This window comes from Lontra canadensis, unplaced genomic scaffold (genome assembly GCF_010015895.1).
Source record: "Lontra canadensis isolate GAN:19392208 unplaced genomic scaffold, GSC_riverotter_1.0 scaffold1, whole genome shotgun sequence".
Lineage (NCBI taxonomy): Eukaryota > Metazoa > Chordata > Mammalia > Carnivora > Mustelidae > Lontra > Lontra canadensis.
The window spans coordinates 107,262,935-107,282,386 of NW_022630995.1; the positions used below are offsets into that span (position 1 = coordinate 107,262,935).

Sequence of the window (19,452 nt, forward strand, 5' to 3'; positions counted from 1 at the left end):
AGGATTATTTATTTCACAAAATTTTTTTAAAAAGTTAAGGAGCTTCTCTTTAATTAAAATATCAAGCATATTATAGCACGTCCATCTCATGCAGGTTTTTGGGTTCAAACCTGGCCAAAACTGAGCCAAAATTTTATTTAGCCAACTAAAATATATAAATTATCCATGAATATAAATGATTTGTCTGGTTTTACTTAGTTACAAGACTGAAGTACATAGTGCTTTGAACTTAACATTTTTATACTTTTATGAGATCTGGAAGAAGTAATCCCCATGAGGAAGATTGCCAGAATTAAGCATAGTCTTAAGGAGAGGCTGAAGAATGACAAACCTTGGGCAAAGAATAGGTATTCTCAGATCTGGCTTGACCTTCAATTTTAGTACTCTATAAGTTTTGTTTGTACATGTCTCCATCTTTGGGCTTAGACCCAAATATTTTTAGAAACCATTTGGTTTGTGGCTATACTGGGACATTTTTGCATCTTAGATCCTTTGAATTGTTAAAAGTTTTAAAAAATATATATTTACTGTAATTTACATAATTACACATAGAATAGTACGAACATAACAGATACCCATGAATGTAAACTAGTGCAGCCACTGTGGGGGTGGCTCAGTTGGTTAAGCATCTGTGTTCAGCTCAGGTGATGACCCCAGGGTCTTGGGATCGTATCCTGTATCAGGCTCCCCACTGAGCGGTGTACTTTCTGTTTGTGTACTTTCTCTCTGTCAAATAAATAAATAAAATCTTCTCCTGTTTGTGTACTTTCTCTCTGTCAAATAAATAAATAAAATCTTAAAAAAAAATTCCTTTAATTTGGAATGGTTCTTTAGTCTTTGTCTTTTGTAACCTTGACTTTTTGAAGAGTATAGCCTATTTACTTTGTAGAGTATTTCTTAATTTTGGCTTTATGTATATTTTATCATGATTAGAGTAAGTTTATATATTTTGGCAGGATTACTCCAGAAATGATGTATCCTCAGTGCATCACATAAAGAGGCACAGGATATATGTTTATCTCATGATTGGTGATGTTAATTTGAGGTGGTATCTTCCAGTTTTATCTAGTGTAAATTACTGTTTTTAAAAAATTTATAAATATTTTGTGGGAGTTACTTTAAGAATAAGTAGATATATTTTTCGTCATCAAACTCACTAATTTAATATCCTTTCATGATGCCTGATTCAATTTTACTGTGATGTTTATCAAGGGGTGGTTTTATGACTCCATCTTTCCTTTAACATGTGTTTGTTGGCACTTTAAAGGAGAGCTTTCGTTATCTTTTTTCCCATTTATATCATCACGTATTCATGAATTCCTCTTTTACTAAAAAATTTATCGTTTATTACTCATTATTTATTCTGAGCTTTAAATTACCTCAGAATTGATCCTTGTGAGCCCTTTTAAGCTAGCATCTCTTGTCTTTTTGACATGTCCTCATCATTCTTTGAGCATTGCTTTACCTTCTGGCACAGTAAGATGTTCCAGGTTCACCAGATTTTTTTCCCTGCTCCAGCCCTGGAATCAGACATTTCTTTAAGGAGCCCTACTTCCATTTAGTGGAGAATGGTATTTCAAAACAAGATCATTATACTATGTACATGCATTGTTCCTGCAGTGTCATTGCTTCAGGCTGTCAATGGACAGGATTAGAAATCCATACTTATTTCTTATCTATCTATTAAAAACTTTGAGTTTATGCTGATACCTGATTTTGATAATTATGTTGTGGTTATAAAAGACAGTATCTTGTTCTTAAGAAATTCCAATCCAGTACCACAGGTTTGTTCTAGCTTTTGCTTTTCAGTGAGAAACCTTTTATTCTATTATTCTCAATATATTTACTTACTTGCTTGGTCCTGTAAAACACTGAAAGAAATTTCATTGCTAACACATCCCTGCAAAAAAACAGACTTGACAAAATAGAAAGCTCTTACCTATAGGTAAGGGCACTGCACTGGAAGGTAGACTTATAGACTGCCTATATGAACATTGAAGGTGTGTGCTGACACATGCACAGAGCACCACTGCAAAGGTTGGAGACTTATTAGTTCAAGGCATTTAAGGAAATGACTTGTCCAACGATTGTCCAACCATTACCTGACCACTTAGCTAACCAGGTTGAAACTTCAGTAGACACATATGACAAAGAATGCAGAATCTAATGATAGTCCAGGGACATCACTAACCAAACAAGCACCAACAAACCCTTCAGTGGTAGGGGGAGATTCTGATTTCCAGAGTTGCCACATTATATTATCTAAAATGTGCAATTTTCAACTTAAAAAATTATGAGAAATGCAAAGAACAAAAAAATATGGTCCATATGTAGGAATAGCAATCAATAGAAACTTCTTGAGGAAGCCAGTAAGTTGGACTTATTAGACCAAGTTGTTAAATCAGCTATTTTAAATAGATTCAAAGAAGTAAAGGAAGCTATGGCTAGAGAACTAAAGGAAAATATAAGAACAGTGTCTCACTGAATAGAATGTATCAATAAAAAATTAGAAATTTTAGAAAGAAATCAAATAGAAATTCTGGAACTGAAAAGTATAGTTATAGTCTTGAAAATTTACTAGAGGGATTCAGTAATGGATTTGAACTAGAGAAGAAGGAATCAGAAAATTTGAGGACAAATCAATTGATACTATATTGTCTGACAAAGGAAAAAGGCATGAAGAAAAATAAACATAGCTTAAGAGACTTGTGGGACACCATCATGCAGACCAACGTATGATTAATGGAAGTCCAGGAAGAAAAGAAGAAAAGAAAGGGTCAGAGAGAATGTTTAAAGAAATAATGGCTAAAACACCCCAAATTTGTTGTAAAAACATTGATATATACATACAAGGAGCTCAGTGAATTCCAAGCAGGATAAAATATAAAGGGATGCATACCTAGATCCATTATAGTCAAACTGTTGAAAGCCAAAGACAAAGAGAGGTGTTAAAAAAGCAGGAGAAGTGACAAGGAATTCCCCAGTAAGATTAACAGTTGATTACCAGAAACGATGGAGGCCAGAAGACACTGGGATGATTTTTCAAAGTGCTGGGAAAAAGAAAAAAAAGACTGCCAATCGAGAATTCTGTTCTTTGAAAATGAAGGTGAAATAAAACATTCCCAAGTAAACAGAAACTGAAAGAATTTATCTCTAGTACTTCCTCTAAAGAAATGCTAGAGGCAGTCCTTCAGGCTGAAATGAAAGGTCATTAGATAGTAACTCAAATCTATACAAAGAATTAAAGAACAATGATAATGCAAATACATAAGCCAGTATTATTTTATTTTTAGCTTGTAACTCCTCTATTTGATTTCTATTGATTATGGAATACAGTAGAAATGATACATTTTATGTTCAAGTACAGTTGTTTGTTTTCATTATATTCATTCAGTCAACATATGCACATCATAAGGTTTTGTTATAGTGTTCAACAATTCATTAGTTGCATATAGCCCAGTGCTCATCCCAGCATGTGCTCTCCTTGACACCCATCACCCAGTTACCCCATCCCTCCACCCCCCTCTATTCTGTAACCCTCAGTTTTTTCCCCAGAGTCCAGAATCTCTCATGGTTTGGACTGTTTTATGCTATAAAAGTTAAAAAGAACCAGGTTATCTCTGGAAATATGGAGAGGAAGGACATTGTCATTTACAGATGTGTCTCCTATTCTCAGAGAATTTCCATTTCTTCTGACTCTGGGGTCTTTTATCCCATGAGTATCTTGCCTTCTTTTTCTATGCCATACCTGGTTTTCCAGGCCTTGACTATCCCACCATCCTGTTAATAATCTCAAAATAATTAGTCTTCTTCAGCAGATAGTGCCAGTATTTTAGATATTTGAGTAAGATGCTTAGAAGAACAGTAGAGATAAGTTATGTAAAAATTGCAGTGAAATTAGAGAAGTCCTATGGTTTAATAGCAGTATATTCTGTTCAAGGTGAGGAAAAGTTAGAAGATGTAGTTGAATGGTGTATACCACCTGGGTTTGTTTCTTGGCTTCACCACTTAATAGTTATTTGTCCTTGCTTAAGCTCTTTCTTACAATAGTCCTGGATCTTTGGCCTTAACTTAAACAATTCTCTGAATACTCTTACCTTAAATCTCAAAATGGTTATTCTTTTCTTTAAAATTAAACTTTTCATATACACTATTTCTTTGTTTTGGAATAGTCTATCATCTATTCAAGGGCTGGAACCTTGCCTCCAAGCTTACCTAGATGTACAAAACCTGGATTACCTTAAGAATTGTTAAACAGTTGAACCACAAAATCACAACAGTGTAAATTAACCTGAAGAGTTTCCTAGACCTAATGAATAAACATTACTTTGACTTATAAAATTTATTTTATTTTTCTTTCAGCCAAAAAAAAAAAATACAGATTCCTATAGACTGTATAGGAATTGTGAAATTGATACTGTAGTAATGTTCATTTAGATTTTACCCAATTTCTGATAATTCTATGTATCTCTTTAGTTGCTTTTTGAGATAATCTCATATATGGGCTCAGTTTCTAGATGAGTGAATATTAATAGAAGATTAAGAAAATAATCCAAGAGGTGTGAAATAGTTGTGGTTCTTCCCTGAACTGGTGAATAATATATGCTGGAGATATTTTACATAGTTTAAATAGAAAACAGGCTTTGAAATGAAGAGTTGTATAAGACTCTAGCCAACAAATGATAAGTTTTAGCTTATTCAATCTGTAAGGGAAAAGTCTGTACATAAATTACTTTGTATAATATTTGAGTTATAAAATTTAGTGTCTCTCTTGTGTTCTCTCTCTCTTTTTTAAAGATTTTATTTATTTATTTGACAGAGAGAGATCACAAGTAGGCAGAGAGGCAGACAGAGAGAGAGAGAGGGAAGCAGGCTCCCTGCTGAGCAGAGAGCCTGATGTGGGACTCGATCCCAGGACCCTAAGATCATGACCTGAGCTGAAGGCAGCGGCTTAACCCACGGAGCCACCCACGCACCCTCTCTCTTTCTTTTTTAAGAAGAGCCCAGGTAACCATTAGAAGCCTACTTTTTAGAGGTGGATTTCACAAGCTAAGTTTGTGGTGGAATTATGGCACTGACATTTGCTAATGATAACATGCTGGGAACTACCCGTGTGCTGCCACGCTGGAGAACCGTCCATTAGTGTTTGAATTGATGCACTTTGGGACTTTTAATTCTTCAAAAATTCTATTTCCATACTTAATTATGGAAAAGACATGGTGGAAAAGTTGCATAGCCCCTCCTTCATACATTTTATTGTCAATGGGAGTGGCAGTTAGTAATTCTTCTTCAAGTTATATTACAGCATTTACTTAAAATAATGCAGCTCCCTGCTGAGTTTGCTTCAATTAAGTCATATTTTATTTGCTAATGATTTTCCAAGTTGACAATGACCTTGAAGTTGGTATTGTCAACACTTCTTGACATAAAGAGAGTATGATTTAGAGTTGAGTGCATTAATTTATTTTTCATTTTCTGTCCTCCATTTTTAAGAGGCTTTTAAATTAAATTTCAGATTGAACATTTACCTGAGTAACCTCTGTAGTCAAGAGTTCAGTGAAAAAGTTCATATGATTTGGGTGAAATGAATTTTAGTGTATGTACAGGAAAAGGATTTTGCTAATGTCTTGAATGGTGTGTATGTATATTTATGCATGATCTTTCCTTCTGCTGGATTACTTTAAGAATTATTAAACAGTTGAACCACAAAATCACAACAGTGTAAATTAACCTGAAAAGTTTCCTAGACCTAATTCTACTCAAGGTCTTGAAATGCTGCGTTAAAAGAATTAATATAAAACTTTAACATGTATTTTTTAGGCTATAAAAATGTGATGTAAGAGATGATTTACCAAAATGCTGTCTTAAAATGCTGATTTTTTTTAAATCTATAGGCTATAGTAAATAAACATAGTAGATATGCTTCTGCCTGAAATATATAAAATATCTAACATATCTAACATGGTTATGTTATATTAGAACAGAGTTCTACATTTGTTTACTTATTATGCCTAAAATCTGCACAATTATGGAATTTCTGTTAATTTCTAATTAAAAAATAAAGTATAACACAATGAAGATATTTTGCTCTTTCTGTACACAAAACTATGTATTTTGAAATTCATGGCTATGTTAGATAAATCCTTTTGAAAGATGATCTACAACACTTACTTTAGAAAAAAGAAGTCTTGTGTGGCTTGACATTCTTTCTTTTCCTAAAGCTCTGTAGGGTCCAGCAGTCTTTGGAGTTGCCACTGACCCAAAGGAACAGGCTGCTTTTCAGCTACTCTAGTGGATGCCACAGTTTCTTCCAGTATTCATCTGCTACCATCTGTAGCTCTGTTGGACATGTCAGGGTGTCCCATTTTTCTGTACTCTCATGCTAGGTGTTATATTTGTCTCTGCACTCCAGATCCAAAGCCTTTGGGCGATCTGACTGCCTTATTTCCTTTTGTGTTATGCTCAGGAGTGCCAAAGCAATGTATACTCTAAGTGCTATAGAGATTGGTGAGATAGCTCTTTCAATTTTTCTTCATAGCTCTGTTCCTTCTGGTACTGACAAAGATCTGGGCTTGAGAATCATGTATCAACTAGACAACCTTCTTATGACAATAATGGTAATAATATCACCTTACTTTGATATAGTGCTTTATAGTGTTATAGCTTCATAAGTGTGTTAAAGCTGAATGTCTATAGTGAAGATAGGAAAATACTTCTCTGCTGTTTGCATTATAATTCATTAGAAGGGATCTACATATTAATAATCTAAGTACATTGAGGCCACTTATAGTACTGGAAATATTCCTAGTGGAAATAAGAATTAATCCTTTTTATTTATGTAACAAGTTTTCCCAGGCTTCATTGGATTGTGGGTACTAAAGAAAGTCACAGTTTTGTTAATAACTCTAATGTAAGTGTCTCCTCCTATTGATTTAGAGGTCTTCTAGCCTTCTGCAACTTCTTTTTGGGTATTGCCGGGAGTCCTCAGGGGCTGTCTTGACCATACTCCTGAATAAGTCTGTTTCCACTGAGACAGCTGCCATTCCACTAGGCACTTCAGTCTCTTACCAGATGGTGCTCTCTGCTGGGAATTTCTACCAAGGTACTTGATCACAGCTAAAGCTGCATGATGAGCTGGGGTGAGGTTGGGGAATAATGTCTTTCTCTTTTTGTTTTACATTGTATTATAGGGGTCTAAAAGTAGCACTGAGTTTTACCAGTGTTTAATGAAAGAAATCTTTTAGATTTTTATCATAGCCTTTTTGTACTCTCCAGGACACAGGCAAAAATCCAGTGGGAACTGTTAGAAGGCTAATTCAGTCCACAGAAAATATTCAATATTTAACATTTGCCACTTTTTGGGCAGTAAGATTTTCTTACTGGATGAGGGTCCTTATGATTAGCTGCTTCCCATAGGATTAGTTTTCACATTCACCTTCTGGTTGATTTGCCCTGTTAGTTCACTAGACATTTAAAAACATGTCTGAATCTTACTTAGTTAATTAATAACTCCCTGTTTCTCTACCCTCAGCTCCAACATCCTCTACCACCCCAAGTAAGGAATAAACAAGGGAAATCAAAGCAGGGGAAACCTGTAGAAAAGCTGCAGTTCAATTTCTCTGTGGGATTTCATCTGTAAAAAGAATCGACAAAGGTCCTATTTCACTTCATGGAAACATCAAAGTTCTGTCAGAGATTTTATTGGCCCCTATTTAATTCTTTAAGACAGGTGGGTGTAGAAGGGAAAGTTTAGTTTTATTGTGTTGTATTCTGTAACATCTGAGGGCTAGTTAATGGTAAGTTCTAGGAAGTAAAAGGCATTTTCACATAGTAGGGAATTGTAGTGCTGTACCAGATGCTTTTTGGATTTTGTTGTGGCATCCCAAAGCTTTCTGGAATGGTACCGCTCTAAATAGAGTTTGTCCTCATTAGGGGCCAGTGACAGAGCTTCCAATTTATTTCCAACCATGCATGCTAAGAATAGAGTGGGTGAACATTGTCTTTCATCTCTTTATGTAATGACCGTGGCACAAATCTCTGAGGGTATTAGTAGTTTTGAGAATTCCTCCCTACTTTCCACCAAAGAGTCCATCCTAATCTCTGGTTTCTGTCTCATTGGGTTCATTAGTAGGCTTCAGAGGAGGTTCTTTTCACATGTGGTGAGTTCTATTTCTGGTTGTAGTCTCTGCTATGTTATATTTTCCAGAAATTCTTTGAAGATTTGGAACATGATTGATACTATCTCTTAGATTCTAGTACTGGTGATTTGTATCTATTTTATAAAAGTTTTTTGAAATTTTGGTAGGAGCTGGGCAGATATGGGTTTGATTCATCATTTTGAATTGGAATTATACTTTATTCACTAATATTGCTATTTATTTTGTTAATTATTATTAATAATGATAATTGAGAGAGGTTGGTACCACTGTTTTAGAAGAGTAATACTTACCTGGGACAGGTGACCCTGTTTTATGCAGTTAAGCTACAAGTTTGTTATGGGGATTTTATTTTTTATATGTATATAAATCGGATTATTAATCCAAGCTTATTTTAAAACTATATTTTTACAAAATAAGGTAAGTAGGCCAGAGTTTACCTTTTACCCTAGTTAAAAAATGATTTTTAAAAAAATTTTTGAATGATTGCTCAATTTAGAATCTATTAGGTGAACAAAAGAGAATTTCTATAAGAGAAGTTACTGTTCTTATATTTCATTATTTTATTAATTTCTGATGAAAGCATGTCTTTTAACTTCCCTAAAGTGAACTTTTTAGGGTCATGATTAAATTTTGACTTTTATTATAGTGGATGCAAAGGAAACATGATTGTTGATATCTCTTATCACAAATAATTTCTTTGGCATTAAAGGATGAGTCTGGACCTCAAGCATTAATAGAATGAATTGGGGATAGTATTTAATTCATTTGTCATATACTTGTTGCTATTTGAAAACTGCATGATTTTGTTATGGTTTAAATGCTAGGTAATTAGAAATTATCTACTTTTGGTGATACTTGAATTTGAATTTGATTTCTGGCAATTAATTTAATTTCTATTTAGTTAAGATCATTTTTAACAGACTCTCTATTCCCTAAATCATATAGTTCTGCCCTTCCCTTCCTTTTTTAAATGAGATGCTCATGTTTATTGCCCTTAAGGTTTTAGATTGCTAAGTGTACTGCCAAGAGAGCTGTTCATATTGGTTGAGGATATGCTAAAACTAGAGATACCTCTCTAGGAATCCTGGCTGACTCAGGAGTGGGATGGGGCACAGCAGTTTTAATTTAGGTTGAGAGAAGACTTTTGCAATTGTTAGCGGAACCCCCTTGATTAAGGCTGTCCTTCCTTTAGATTTAGACTTAAATGAAGTTAAACATTGTTTTATGGCTTATTTAAACTATGTCTCATCTTTGCTTTTTTTTTTTTTTTTTTTAAGGATTTTTCCAATACAACTTTGAAATACAAGGGGATACATTTTGGCAACTCTTTGGGAAGACTGGAGTTACCTACAAAGTCAGGGCCTGGTCCTGGACAGTATAATATAGTCCAGTAAGTAAAAAATACATACATACATATGTAAATGTAGTATACCTCTAATGTAGTTCTTGACTGGAAAGTATTCTAATATATTCATTTGTGCCTGGCTCTCGTGTCCATTCTTCTGACTAAATGATAGATTTAGAAGCCATTCTCAGTGTGGGCTCAGAGCCATGGCATCAGTTTGGAGGTTATATTTATGAAGTTTAACTAGGAAATACATTTCTGGTAAAATAACTCATTCTGTCTTTATTTTCTTCAACTCCCATTCCTACTTTATTTTCTCCTACTCATACTCCCATGAGGCCTTAGACATGGGTCCACGGAAGACAAAATTCAATGACAAATAACATGTGGTTCTCAGAATCTATCACCTGTTTTCATCATTATAATTTTTAAACAAGATCCAGCTTATCTGCCTGATTCATTTTCTCTTATAGAATGAGTTTTTTTAAATAGGAAGTCCCACCATAATTACCTATTTAATTAGTTTCCTAGACAGATTCAAACATATCTATATACCAGTGGGGGCTGTAGCTGAGACTTTCTTAGACACCCTTGCTAATGTTCATTTACTGAACAAACATTGTTTGAATTCTTTCTGTGTGGTAGTACTACACATAGTAACTGGGAATAAAAAGAATGAAACATGGTTCTTATTTTTGGGAATTTATACCCTATTCTCTTTTCTTCTTCATTTTTCTAAACTCTTCTAATATGAGAGGTACACCTCGTATTTTTATTCTTTCAATAGTACACTAGAACTTTAACATGTTTATTTAGCTTAATGGGGTCTAACTTAATGTCTTTGTCATTATTACAAACAAAACAGTCTATGAAATGTTCTGATTAGCTCTGTTCATCCTCTTGACATACGTTTTCGTTATTCAGTATTCTAATTTTATCCTTTTTTCTTTCAGTTTGGCTGGTTTGCTTATCTGTCTATCTTTCTGTCTGTCTGCCTGCTTGCCTGCCTACCTGCTCATCAGTTTTATTGAGGTTTAATAAGTATAAGGCAAAAGTAACTTTTATTAAAGGTATGTAGTTCTTTGATGATTGCTTTCCTTCCATTCCACTACACTTCTAACTAAATACTGCAGGCATATCTGGGACTCTATTTGACCTTATTGCTCTGATTTTGCTTGGCAGTTTTTCCCAACATTCTCTTTTGTTTCTCCAACCCTGTCCCACTCCCATTCTAATTCCTCGTTTTTTAATGTTACTTTCTCTTTGAATTTTTTTATTTCCTGTGTTCTTCTATAAACATTTTCACTTTTGCTTTGGAATGTATCCATATAGGGGGCATTCTAGACTGCTTCATTTATGTCACCATTTCCATAATTTGTTTGCTCTTTGATTTTGCTGCCTTCACCTTACCTTTTATTTGGAGTTGTCTTGGTTCTCTCTGGTAGTTGACATTTTGTACCTTTTTATTTTTCATTTTTCTTAATCTTTTACTTACTGATTAAGTCAGAATGATTCTGGGATATTTGATGCAGTATAAAAGTGGAGATACTTGGTTACTGTAAATGGAAAGATAAGCATCTAGGTCTCTTTTAGGGAAAGATACAGACCAAAATGATATGTGACCCTTCTGATCTCCCAAATATAAATTTGTTATCCACAAAAGTATTTGAGGTTTTGAAAACAAGTTCATTTGTTGAATTTTGTGTGAAAAAAATCAGTGAAGTCAGCATTCACCAGTGAACCGAGATGTTAAATGGGTATTTAAATCATACCAATTTCAAACAGATTATTTGCAATTATGTAACTTAAACATTTGTTTTTATGTTTTTCTTTTACCTGTTTTAAAAAAAAAACGTTTATGTTCAATATAGTTATTGGAAATGTTTAATATGAGGTTTTTTTTTTTTTTTAAATTCTGTTTAAGAAGTAGAAGAAATGGTATAGTCAGTATAGCCTATTTAAAAATAATTCTTGTAGGAGCACCTGGGTGGCACAGTTGGTTGTGTCTGACTCTTGGTTTCAGAGCAGGTCATGATCTAGGGTCATTGAGACTGAGCACTGCATCAGGCTCTGTGCTCAGTGGAGAGTTTGCTTGAGATTCTCTTTCCTTCTCCCTCTGCCTCTCCTCTCATGTTCTTTCTCTCTAAAATAAATAAATAAATCTTAAAAAAATTCTTGTAGTAATGATAGCTCAGTTATTGTGTACTTATGGGCCATGCATGGCATTAAATACTTTACCTGTATTACTTACTTTAATCATTACAATCTTAATAATTGATTGTTACTATTTCCAGTCAGGTGAAGAATCTACTCTGAAGTTTAGAGAAGTAAGGTGATTTGTGTAAGGTCACACTACAGCTAGTAGGTGCTAGGATTCACATCAGGCTGTCTGACTGTAAAGCTTGGGCTGTTAATGACTTTTATTTTCTTATTCTTTCTTGAGGTTGTGTAAATTTCAGTGAAAATAAGCTTCTCTTTTATTTTTAAAGAACTTTATGTCCCTTTTTTGTTTTGTTTTATAAATAGTTGAAATATCAAGGGATTTGAAATTTTAAGAATGTTTTATGTTAAACAGAATATACTCAGGAAATTTTTCTAAGTAGCTTTTTATTTAAACTCCTAATATAAATCCTACATCCTATTTTTTTTCTTCTGGAGTCATTATAAGTTTATTTGTAATGCTCTGAATTAGAAAATGCGCAACTAACCAACATAGATTAATACATTTTACAAAATTTAGTATATATTGGCCTAACACACCCAGCTGATCATACTACTGCATACTTTTTAGGCAGATAATGTTGGTGTAAAACACTCTCTTTGCTTATATGAACAATAATATATTTGAAACTGAGAGCTCCTCAATTTTTCTGACTTTTCTAAAGGAAAAAGACACCTCATTATGAAAATATTAACATTAAGAAAGATCAACGACAAAATTATTGCTTAAATCTCCCACGATTTTATGAAGTAATAATATTACAGGAGGAAAAAAAGGTAAGTTGAAATGTAGCTATTTCATCTCCTTTCTATATTTTAGGATCATTGACTCTTATCATTACAAGGTTAGAGTCCTCTTAGATCTACTGTGTCTCTTAGCTAGCTAGTTGTTACTCAATGAATATTATTGAAGGAATTATACTTTAATCTCTATGAAGTAACCACCATCTCTGCTTGAACACCTCTTGTGATAAAGAACTCACTAGCTCTAAGGTTTATTGTTTCAATAGTGGACAACTCCATTCCTTGCAATTTCCTTCTTAAACTGATCTAAATTTGCCTGCCTGCTGCCTACTTTTTCTCCATTTTCCTGTGACTTCTTTTCAATCTCCTTCTCAGTCTTTTTCTAGTAAGGATAAATGTTCTAAATATTTTTGACTATTCTTGTTATTTAAATTCATGATAATTTATTTTCCTTTGAAGTTATCTAGGGCTCTTCTTTGGTTTGTGGGTCTCCTTCTTTTTCTTTCTCTCTCTTTTTAATATGATACTAGAACTAAGTGTAATATTCTTGGTGTATACTGATTTGTACATAGTAGGATTTTTATCTTCCTTCTTCTGGATAGTGTATATTTATTAATATAAAACCTAAGATTTCAGTACTTTTTTTAATAGCTATGTTTCAGTTTATTCTTTTGGAACTTGTAGGCAAATAAAACCATAGACTTTTTTTTCCCCCTTTACTATATTACTATATTTGAACACAAAACCTTGAACAATATAATACTATACAGCTATAAAAAGGATGCGATCTTGCCATTTGGAATAACATGGTTGGACTCAGGGTATTATGCTGAGTGAATTAAATCAGAGAAAGATAAATACTTTATGATTTTACTCATAGGTGAAATCTAAAAAACAGAACTTATGAATAGACAAGCAAAAAGCAGAATCAGACTTATAAATAAATAGAACAAAGTGATGGTTACCAGAAGAAAGGGGTGTGAGGGGGTTGGGAAAAATAAGTGAAGAGGAGTGGGAGATAAAGGCTTACAGTTATGGAATGAATAAATTAGGAGAATAAAAGGGACAGCATGGGGAGTATAGTTAATGATAATGTAATGTTTTATGGTGACAGACAGTAGCTATACTTGTGGAGAGCATAGCATAATGTATACAGTTGAATCACTATGTGTACATCTGAAACTAATACAACATTGTATATTAACTGTATTCAAGTAAATAAAAAACCTTGAGGATTATAGAATAAAAATTTTAAATTGGATCATTTAGAATAAGGATAAGTGATTCTCAGCTGAAAAATCAATAACTATTTCAATAAGATTTTTCTTTGCATTTGATTTCCTTGGTCTTCCTCTGAATATCAATCAGCAATGAGAAATATTGTTTCTAGAAATGAAAAGATACAATAACATAATAACACAATATGATTGATTTTATAGAATTATAATTACAAATCTCAAACAGTGTAAAAAGAGTTAATGTAGAATCATGAGTGATTATAGTCTGTAGTTTTCTATTCTTGTAATGTCCTTGTTTTGGTATTAGGGTTATGCTGGCTTCATAGAATGAGTTAAGGAATATTCCTTCTGCTTCTATTTTCTGAGTTTGTAGAGAATTGATGTAATGTTTTCTTTAAATGTAATGTGTTCTTAAATTGGTAAAATTTTCTGGTGAACCCACTTGGGCTTGGTGCTTTCTTTTTCTGGAAGGTTATTGATTACTGATTCAATTTTTAAAATAGATACAGGTATATTTGGATCATCTGTTTTTTTCTTGTGTGAGTTTGGGAAGATTGAGTCTTTCAAGGAATTGGTCCAATTTATCTGGCTTATCAAATGTATGGGCATAGAGTTCATAGTATTCCTTTATTATTCTTTTATGTTTATGAGATCTGTAGTGGTGTCCCCTCCTTCACTCTGATATTACTAATTATGTCTTCTCCTTTTTTATTAGTTTACCATGCTAGAGACTTATAGATTTGATCTTTTCAAAGACCCAACTTTTGGTTTCATTGATTTTCTCTATTTATTTCTCATATTCAATTTTATTGATTTCTTCTCCAGTTCTACTCATTTTTCTTTTGACTACTTCTAATTTAATTTGGTCTTCTTTTTTATTTTCCTAAGGTGGAAACTTAGATTTTCATATGTGCTTTCATTGCTATAAATGATGTCAATATATCTATTTTTGATTATGGTGTTATTGATTCCAACTATGTCTTTACTGATTTTATGCCTGCTACTCTGTCCATTTCTGAGAAAGGGTATTGAAGTCTTCAACTGTGATAGTGGATTCATTTATTTTTACTTGCAGTCCTATCAGTTTTGCCTCATAAAGTGCTGCTTTGTTGTTAGGAACATATATGTTAAGAATTGTTATGTCTTCTTGGAGAACTGGCCTCTTTATCATTATATAATGATCTTCTTTAGCCCTGATAATCTTCCTTGCTTTGAAGTCTGTACTGTCTAAAATTAATATATCTACTCTTGCTTTCTTTTGATTACTGTTAGCATGGTATGTTTTTCTCCATTTACTTTTTTTTTTTTTTTTTAAGATTTTATTTATTTGATAGAGATCACAAGTAGGCAGAGAGGCAGGCAGAGAGAGAGAGGAAGGGAAGCAGGCTCCTTGCTGAGCAGAGAGCCCGATGCGGGGCTCGATCCCAGGACCCTGAGACCATCACCTGAACTGAAGGCAGAGGCTTAACCCACTGAGCCACCCAAGTGCCCTCTCCATTTACTTTTAATTTATATTTGTCTTTATATTTAAAGTGGGACTGTTATTGACAGCAGGACTACTATACAAGTCTTATATAGTGGGTCTTACTTGTTGATCCACTCTGACAATCTTTTTTTTTTTTTTTTAAGATTTTATTTATTTATTTGTCAGAGAGAGCACAAGCTGGCAGAGTGGCAGGCAGAGGCAGAGAGAGAAGCAGGCTCCCTGCTGAGCAAGGAGCCTGATGTGGGACTCCATCCCAGGACCCTGGAATCATGACCTGAGTCGAAGGCAATGTCTTAACCGACTGAGCCACCCAGCCACCCGTCCCTATCTCTGTCTTTTAATTGGTGAATTTTGCCATTGGCATTCAAGGATTATCGATATATTGGATTAATATCTACCACATTTGTTACTGTTTTCTATTTAATGCCCCCCTTTTTTTTGCTCCTATTTTTATCATGCATTCTTTTTCTGCCTTTTGTGTGGTTCTCGCCTGTTTTTGCCTTCTATTTTCTTTATTCATTAGAGCATTTAGGATATTAATCCTACTTGTTTTAAGTTCCCTATCTGATGATGGCACTCTCCCTGCCATGTGTGGCTCTGGTGCTTGGCCTGTTTCTTCTAATTTCTTGCTTTTTAATATTTGTTGTAATTTTCTCTTGGTAACTGGATATCTTATTCTGCTTAGGTTGCTATAACAAAATAGCATATTGGATGGGTTTTAAATAAGAGAATTTTATTCCTTATACATCTGGGAAGTTCAAGATGAAGGTGCCAGCAGATTTAGTTCTACTGAGGACTCATTTCCTGTTTCATAGGTCATTTTTTTGCTATGTCTTTACATGGTGGAAGGGGCAGGAAACTATCTTGGCTGCCTTTTTTTTTTTTTTTAAATAAGGACACTAATCCCATTCATCAGAGCTCTGTGCTCATGAGTTAATCACTTCCCAAAGCTGCCACCTCCAAAAACCATCACATTAGGATTAGTTTAACATGCGTTTTAGGGCAAACAAACATTCAATTTATGTAACTTGACATGATGTGTTAGGTAAAGGAACTTTTGTAAATATGCCTTTAGTAATGTGGTGGTAAGGTATGGGGAAGGGGATAAGTGCTATAGTTCTATGATTAGCTCTCAGTCTTTTTAGGGAGTCTGTGCCTCTGAACTGGTCTGTGAACTTCACAAGTGGTTCTCAGTTTTTTCTCTCTCTTAGCTGGGTCAGAATGGCTGGCTAGTTTGGGTTGGAATTAGGTATTTCCTTTAACTTATATGGAAGGCTAAAGGTGACTGGAATTAGGCATTTCCCTTCCCTATGTCTATTTTGTGCTGATAATGCTCTAGTAGGTTGGGTTAGTTTGATTTTCATGAGAGCTTGCTCTGGTATATTTCAAAATGCTTCCTTTCTCTCTTCCCCTGCCAGATGCATGAAAGGGTTTTTCTTCACTATTTACTTGAGAACCCAGTTGAGCTCCTGGAAGTAAATTAGAATTATGGGGTCCTCCCCTATGATGAGGCCCATGGAGTTTTAACTCAGCCTTTAACTCTCAGGAGAATGGAGCCTCCAGCAGTTCTTCAATTATAGTTTTGGTATTCCTATACTGGCATTGTTTTCCACAGTGTTTTCTATCTTTAAATCTCTGCTATGTTAAGCTGTGACACTCTGTATTCGCTAGTCTGTTTCTCCAATCTTTGGGCAGTGGTTTGTCTTGTATTTTTTGCTCTCTCGTGGATCTAAAAAGAGTTTGATTTACGTTCTATTCAGGTTTCTACTTGCTGTTAGGAAGGAGTGGCAATATCCAAGTTCCTTATGTATGGAACTGGAAACTGGAATTTAGGAAATTATTATTTTTTAAACCAGAACATCTATTATGTGACTAATCATTGAAATCCTTAAGATGAACTGGATGGTGCAACAGCTGCCTTCTTGGGTGTAGGTGCTGTTTCTTCACAAAATCCATGCCTGCATCTGTGGTATACAATTTTTAGGGGCCTCATTTGAACAGTCCTAGTGGTATTTCATCTTTTAGCCTTGGCACTCCAGTTATTCTCTCTCTTCTGCTTGACAGGGTAGCCATATTTGCCACAAGTCAGCTTTTGACATGAAGATGTGGTAGGGCTGAGGGCCACAGTAGTGGCACAATGTGTGCTTCTTATTGTGATGCTTTCCAAAGGGTGATGACCCCTTTGTGATCTTTTTTTTATGATTGAGACCAAAGAGTAGAAATGAATCTTTTTTTTTTTTAAGATTATTTATTTATTTGACAGACAGAAATCACAAGTAGGCAGAGAGGCAGGCAGAGAGAGAGGAGGAAGCACGCCTCCTGCTGAGCAGAGAGCCTGATGCAGGACTCGATCCCATGACCCTGAGATCATGACCTGAGCTGAAGGCACCCAGGCACCCGGAAATGAATCTTTTAAACGAAAAGTATTTTCTGGATTCACATCAGCAAAATGGTGAACTAGGAGTCCCAACACTCATTTCCCCCCAGTAAAAAAATAACAAATTATAGGTACCTACATACTGACGAAAATAGCTCTGGAGAGCTTAGAGTAAAATTAAGAAGCTACAGACACCTTTAGGAGCTTAAAACTCAAGGTGGTCACACAGAAAAGTTTAAGAGGCATTTTACCTGCTTCACACCATTCAGTCCATCATAGTTTGATGCCAAGAAAGATCCCAATGGTGTAATTTCCCCCCGTGCATGAAAGGAGAAGAGGAAGGCAATAACATCCCTTGTCACCACTCTGGACATCTAAAACTTATGCTACTGAGGATACCTGCAGTTTTCACTGATGCTTAACCCAGCAGATGGAGCTGCCTGGAGTCCATACCACTGTGCCTCCCCTTGGAGAAGGAGGCATCACAGTTCCTACATTCTTCTGGGGCTGCAGCTGCCACTCATCATCATAACCGTGTACATACCTGTGACCCTGGCTCTGTGGCAGCTATATGTGTACCCATTTTTAGACACCAGCACCAACACTGCAGCAAGTATACTCCTGTACTGGAGCAAGCCCCAGGAGGATACTTTGGCCATGACTTCCTCCTGTGGGGAAAAAGAAAACAGGGAAACTGCAGCAGATTTTTTTTTTTTTAAGATTTTATTTATTTGTCAGAAAGAGAGAGAGAGAAAGCACACCAGCAGGCAGGGATGGAGAGAGAGGCAGGCTCCCTGCTGAGCAAGGAGCCTGATGCGGGACGCGATCCCAGGACCCTGGGATCATGACCCGAGCCAAAGGCAATGGCTTAACCTACTGAGCCACCCAGGCATCCCACTGCAGCAGATTTTGACACTGAAGAGCCAATAGCCCTTGTTGCTGCTGTAGAACCTACACCCTTGGTCTCCCACAGACTCTTGTAGTTTTTTTTATGATGTTGACCTCATGTATATGAGCTTCATAGAGTGTATACTGTTGCAACTTTCCTGAAGCCAGAATCTTCTCTGTGGTTCCCCCTCTCTTCAGAGCTAGAGCCACTGTTCTACTCAGCTAGTGTCCTGACAACCACCCATAGTTCTTTCCCCACTGAAGGTAGTCCATAAAATCTGGAAGAGGTGACTGCTTTTTCAAATGTGCAGACATCACTGCAAGGCTATAAGAAACACAAAAAGTCAGGGAAACATGACTCCATCAAAAGAGCATAATAACTGCCTAGTAACTGGCTCCAAAGAAAGGGAGATCAATCAGTAAATTCAAATTATTGGTTTTTTTTTTCTTTAGATTTTATTTATTTATTTGACAGAGAGGGAGACAGTGAGGGAGGGAACACAAACAGGGGGAATGGGAGAGGGAGAAACAGGCTCTCTGCTGAGCAGGGAGCCCAATATGGGGCTCCATCCCAGGACCCTGGGATCATGACCTGAGCCAAAGGCAGACGCCTAGCAACTGAGCCACCCAGGCACCAAAATTATTGTTTTAAGGAAGCTCGGTGAGCTATAAGAGAACAAAGTTAGACAACTTAATGAAATTAAAATAGCACTAGTTGAATAAGATGTGAGTTTAACAACGATAGAAATCACAAAAAAAGAACTAAACAAATTCTAGAGTTAGAGTACAATGAATGAAATGAAAAATGCAATAGGGTGCTTCAGTAGTAGACTCACTCAAGTAGAAGAAAGAATCTGTCAACTCAGAGAAAGTTCATTTGAAATAATCCAGTCAGAGGAGAAAAAAGATAAAAGAATGAAAAAGAGTGAGGAAATCTTACATGATTTATAGGACATCATGGAGAATCAATGTGTGCACTTTGGGAGTCTCAGAAG

General features: G+C 35.2%; 1 protein-coding gene and 1 pseudogene across 2 annotated transcripts in view; one reads left to right on the forward strand and one right to left on the reverse strand.

Moving 5' to 3' along the window:
- STPG2 (sperm tail PG-rich repeat containing 2) overlaps nucleotides 1-19,452 on the forward strand; it is a 586,771-nt gene that overhangs the window by 26,867 nt on the left and 540,452 nt on the right. For both annotated transcript variants that reach the window (XM_032861350.1, XM_032861361.1), the window contains 2 exons: nucleotides 9,437-9,549; nucleotides 12,390-12,501. In XM_032861350.1, coding sequence (XP_032717241.1) covers nucleotides 9,437-9,549; nucleotides 12,390-12,501 — 225 coding nt within the window. The remainder of the gene's footprint in view (nucleotides 1-9,436; nucleotides 9,550-12,389; nucleotides 12,502-19,452) is intronic.
- LOC116871376 lies at nucleotides 17,080-17,943 on the reverse strand (annotated as a pseudogene).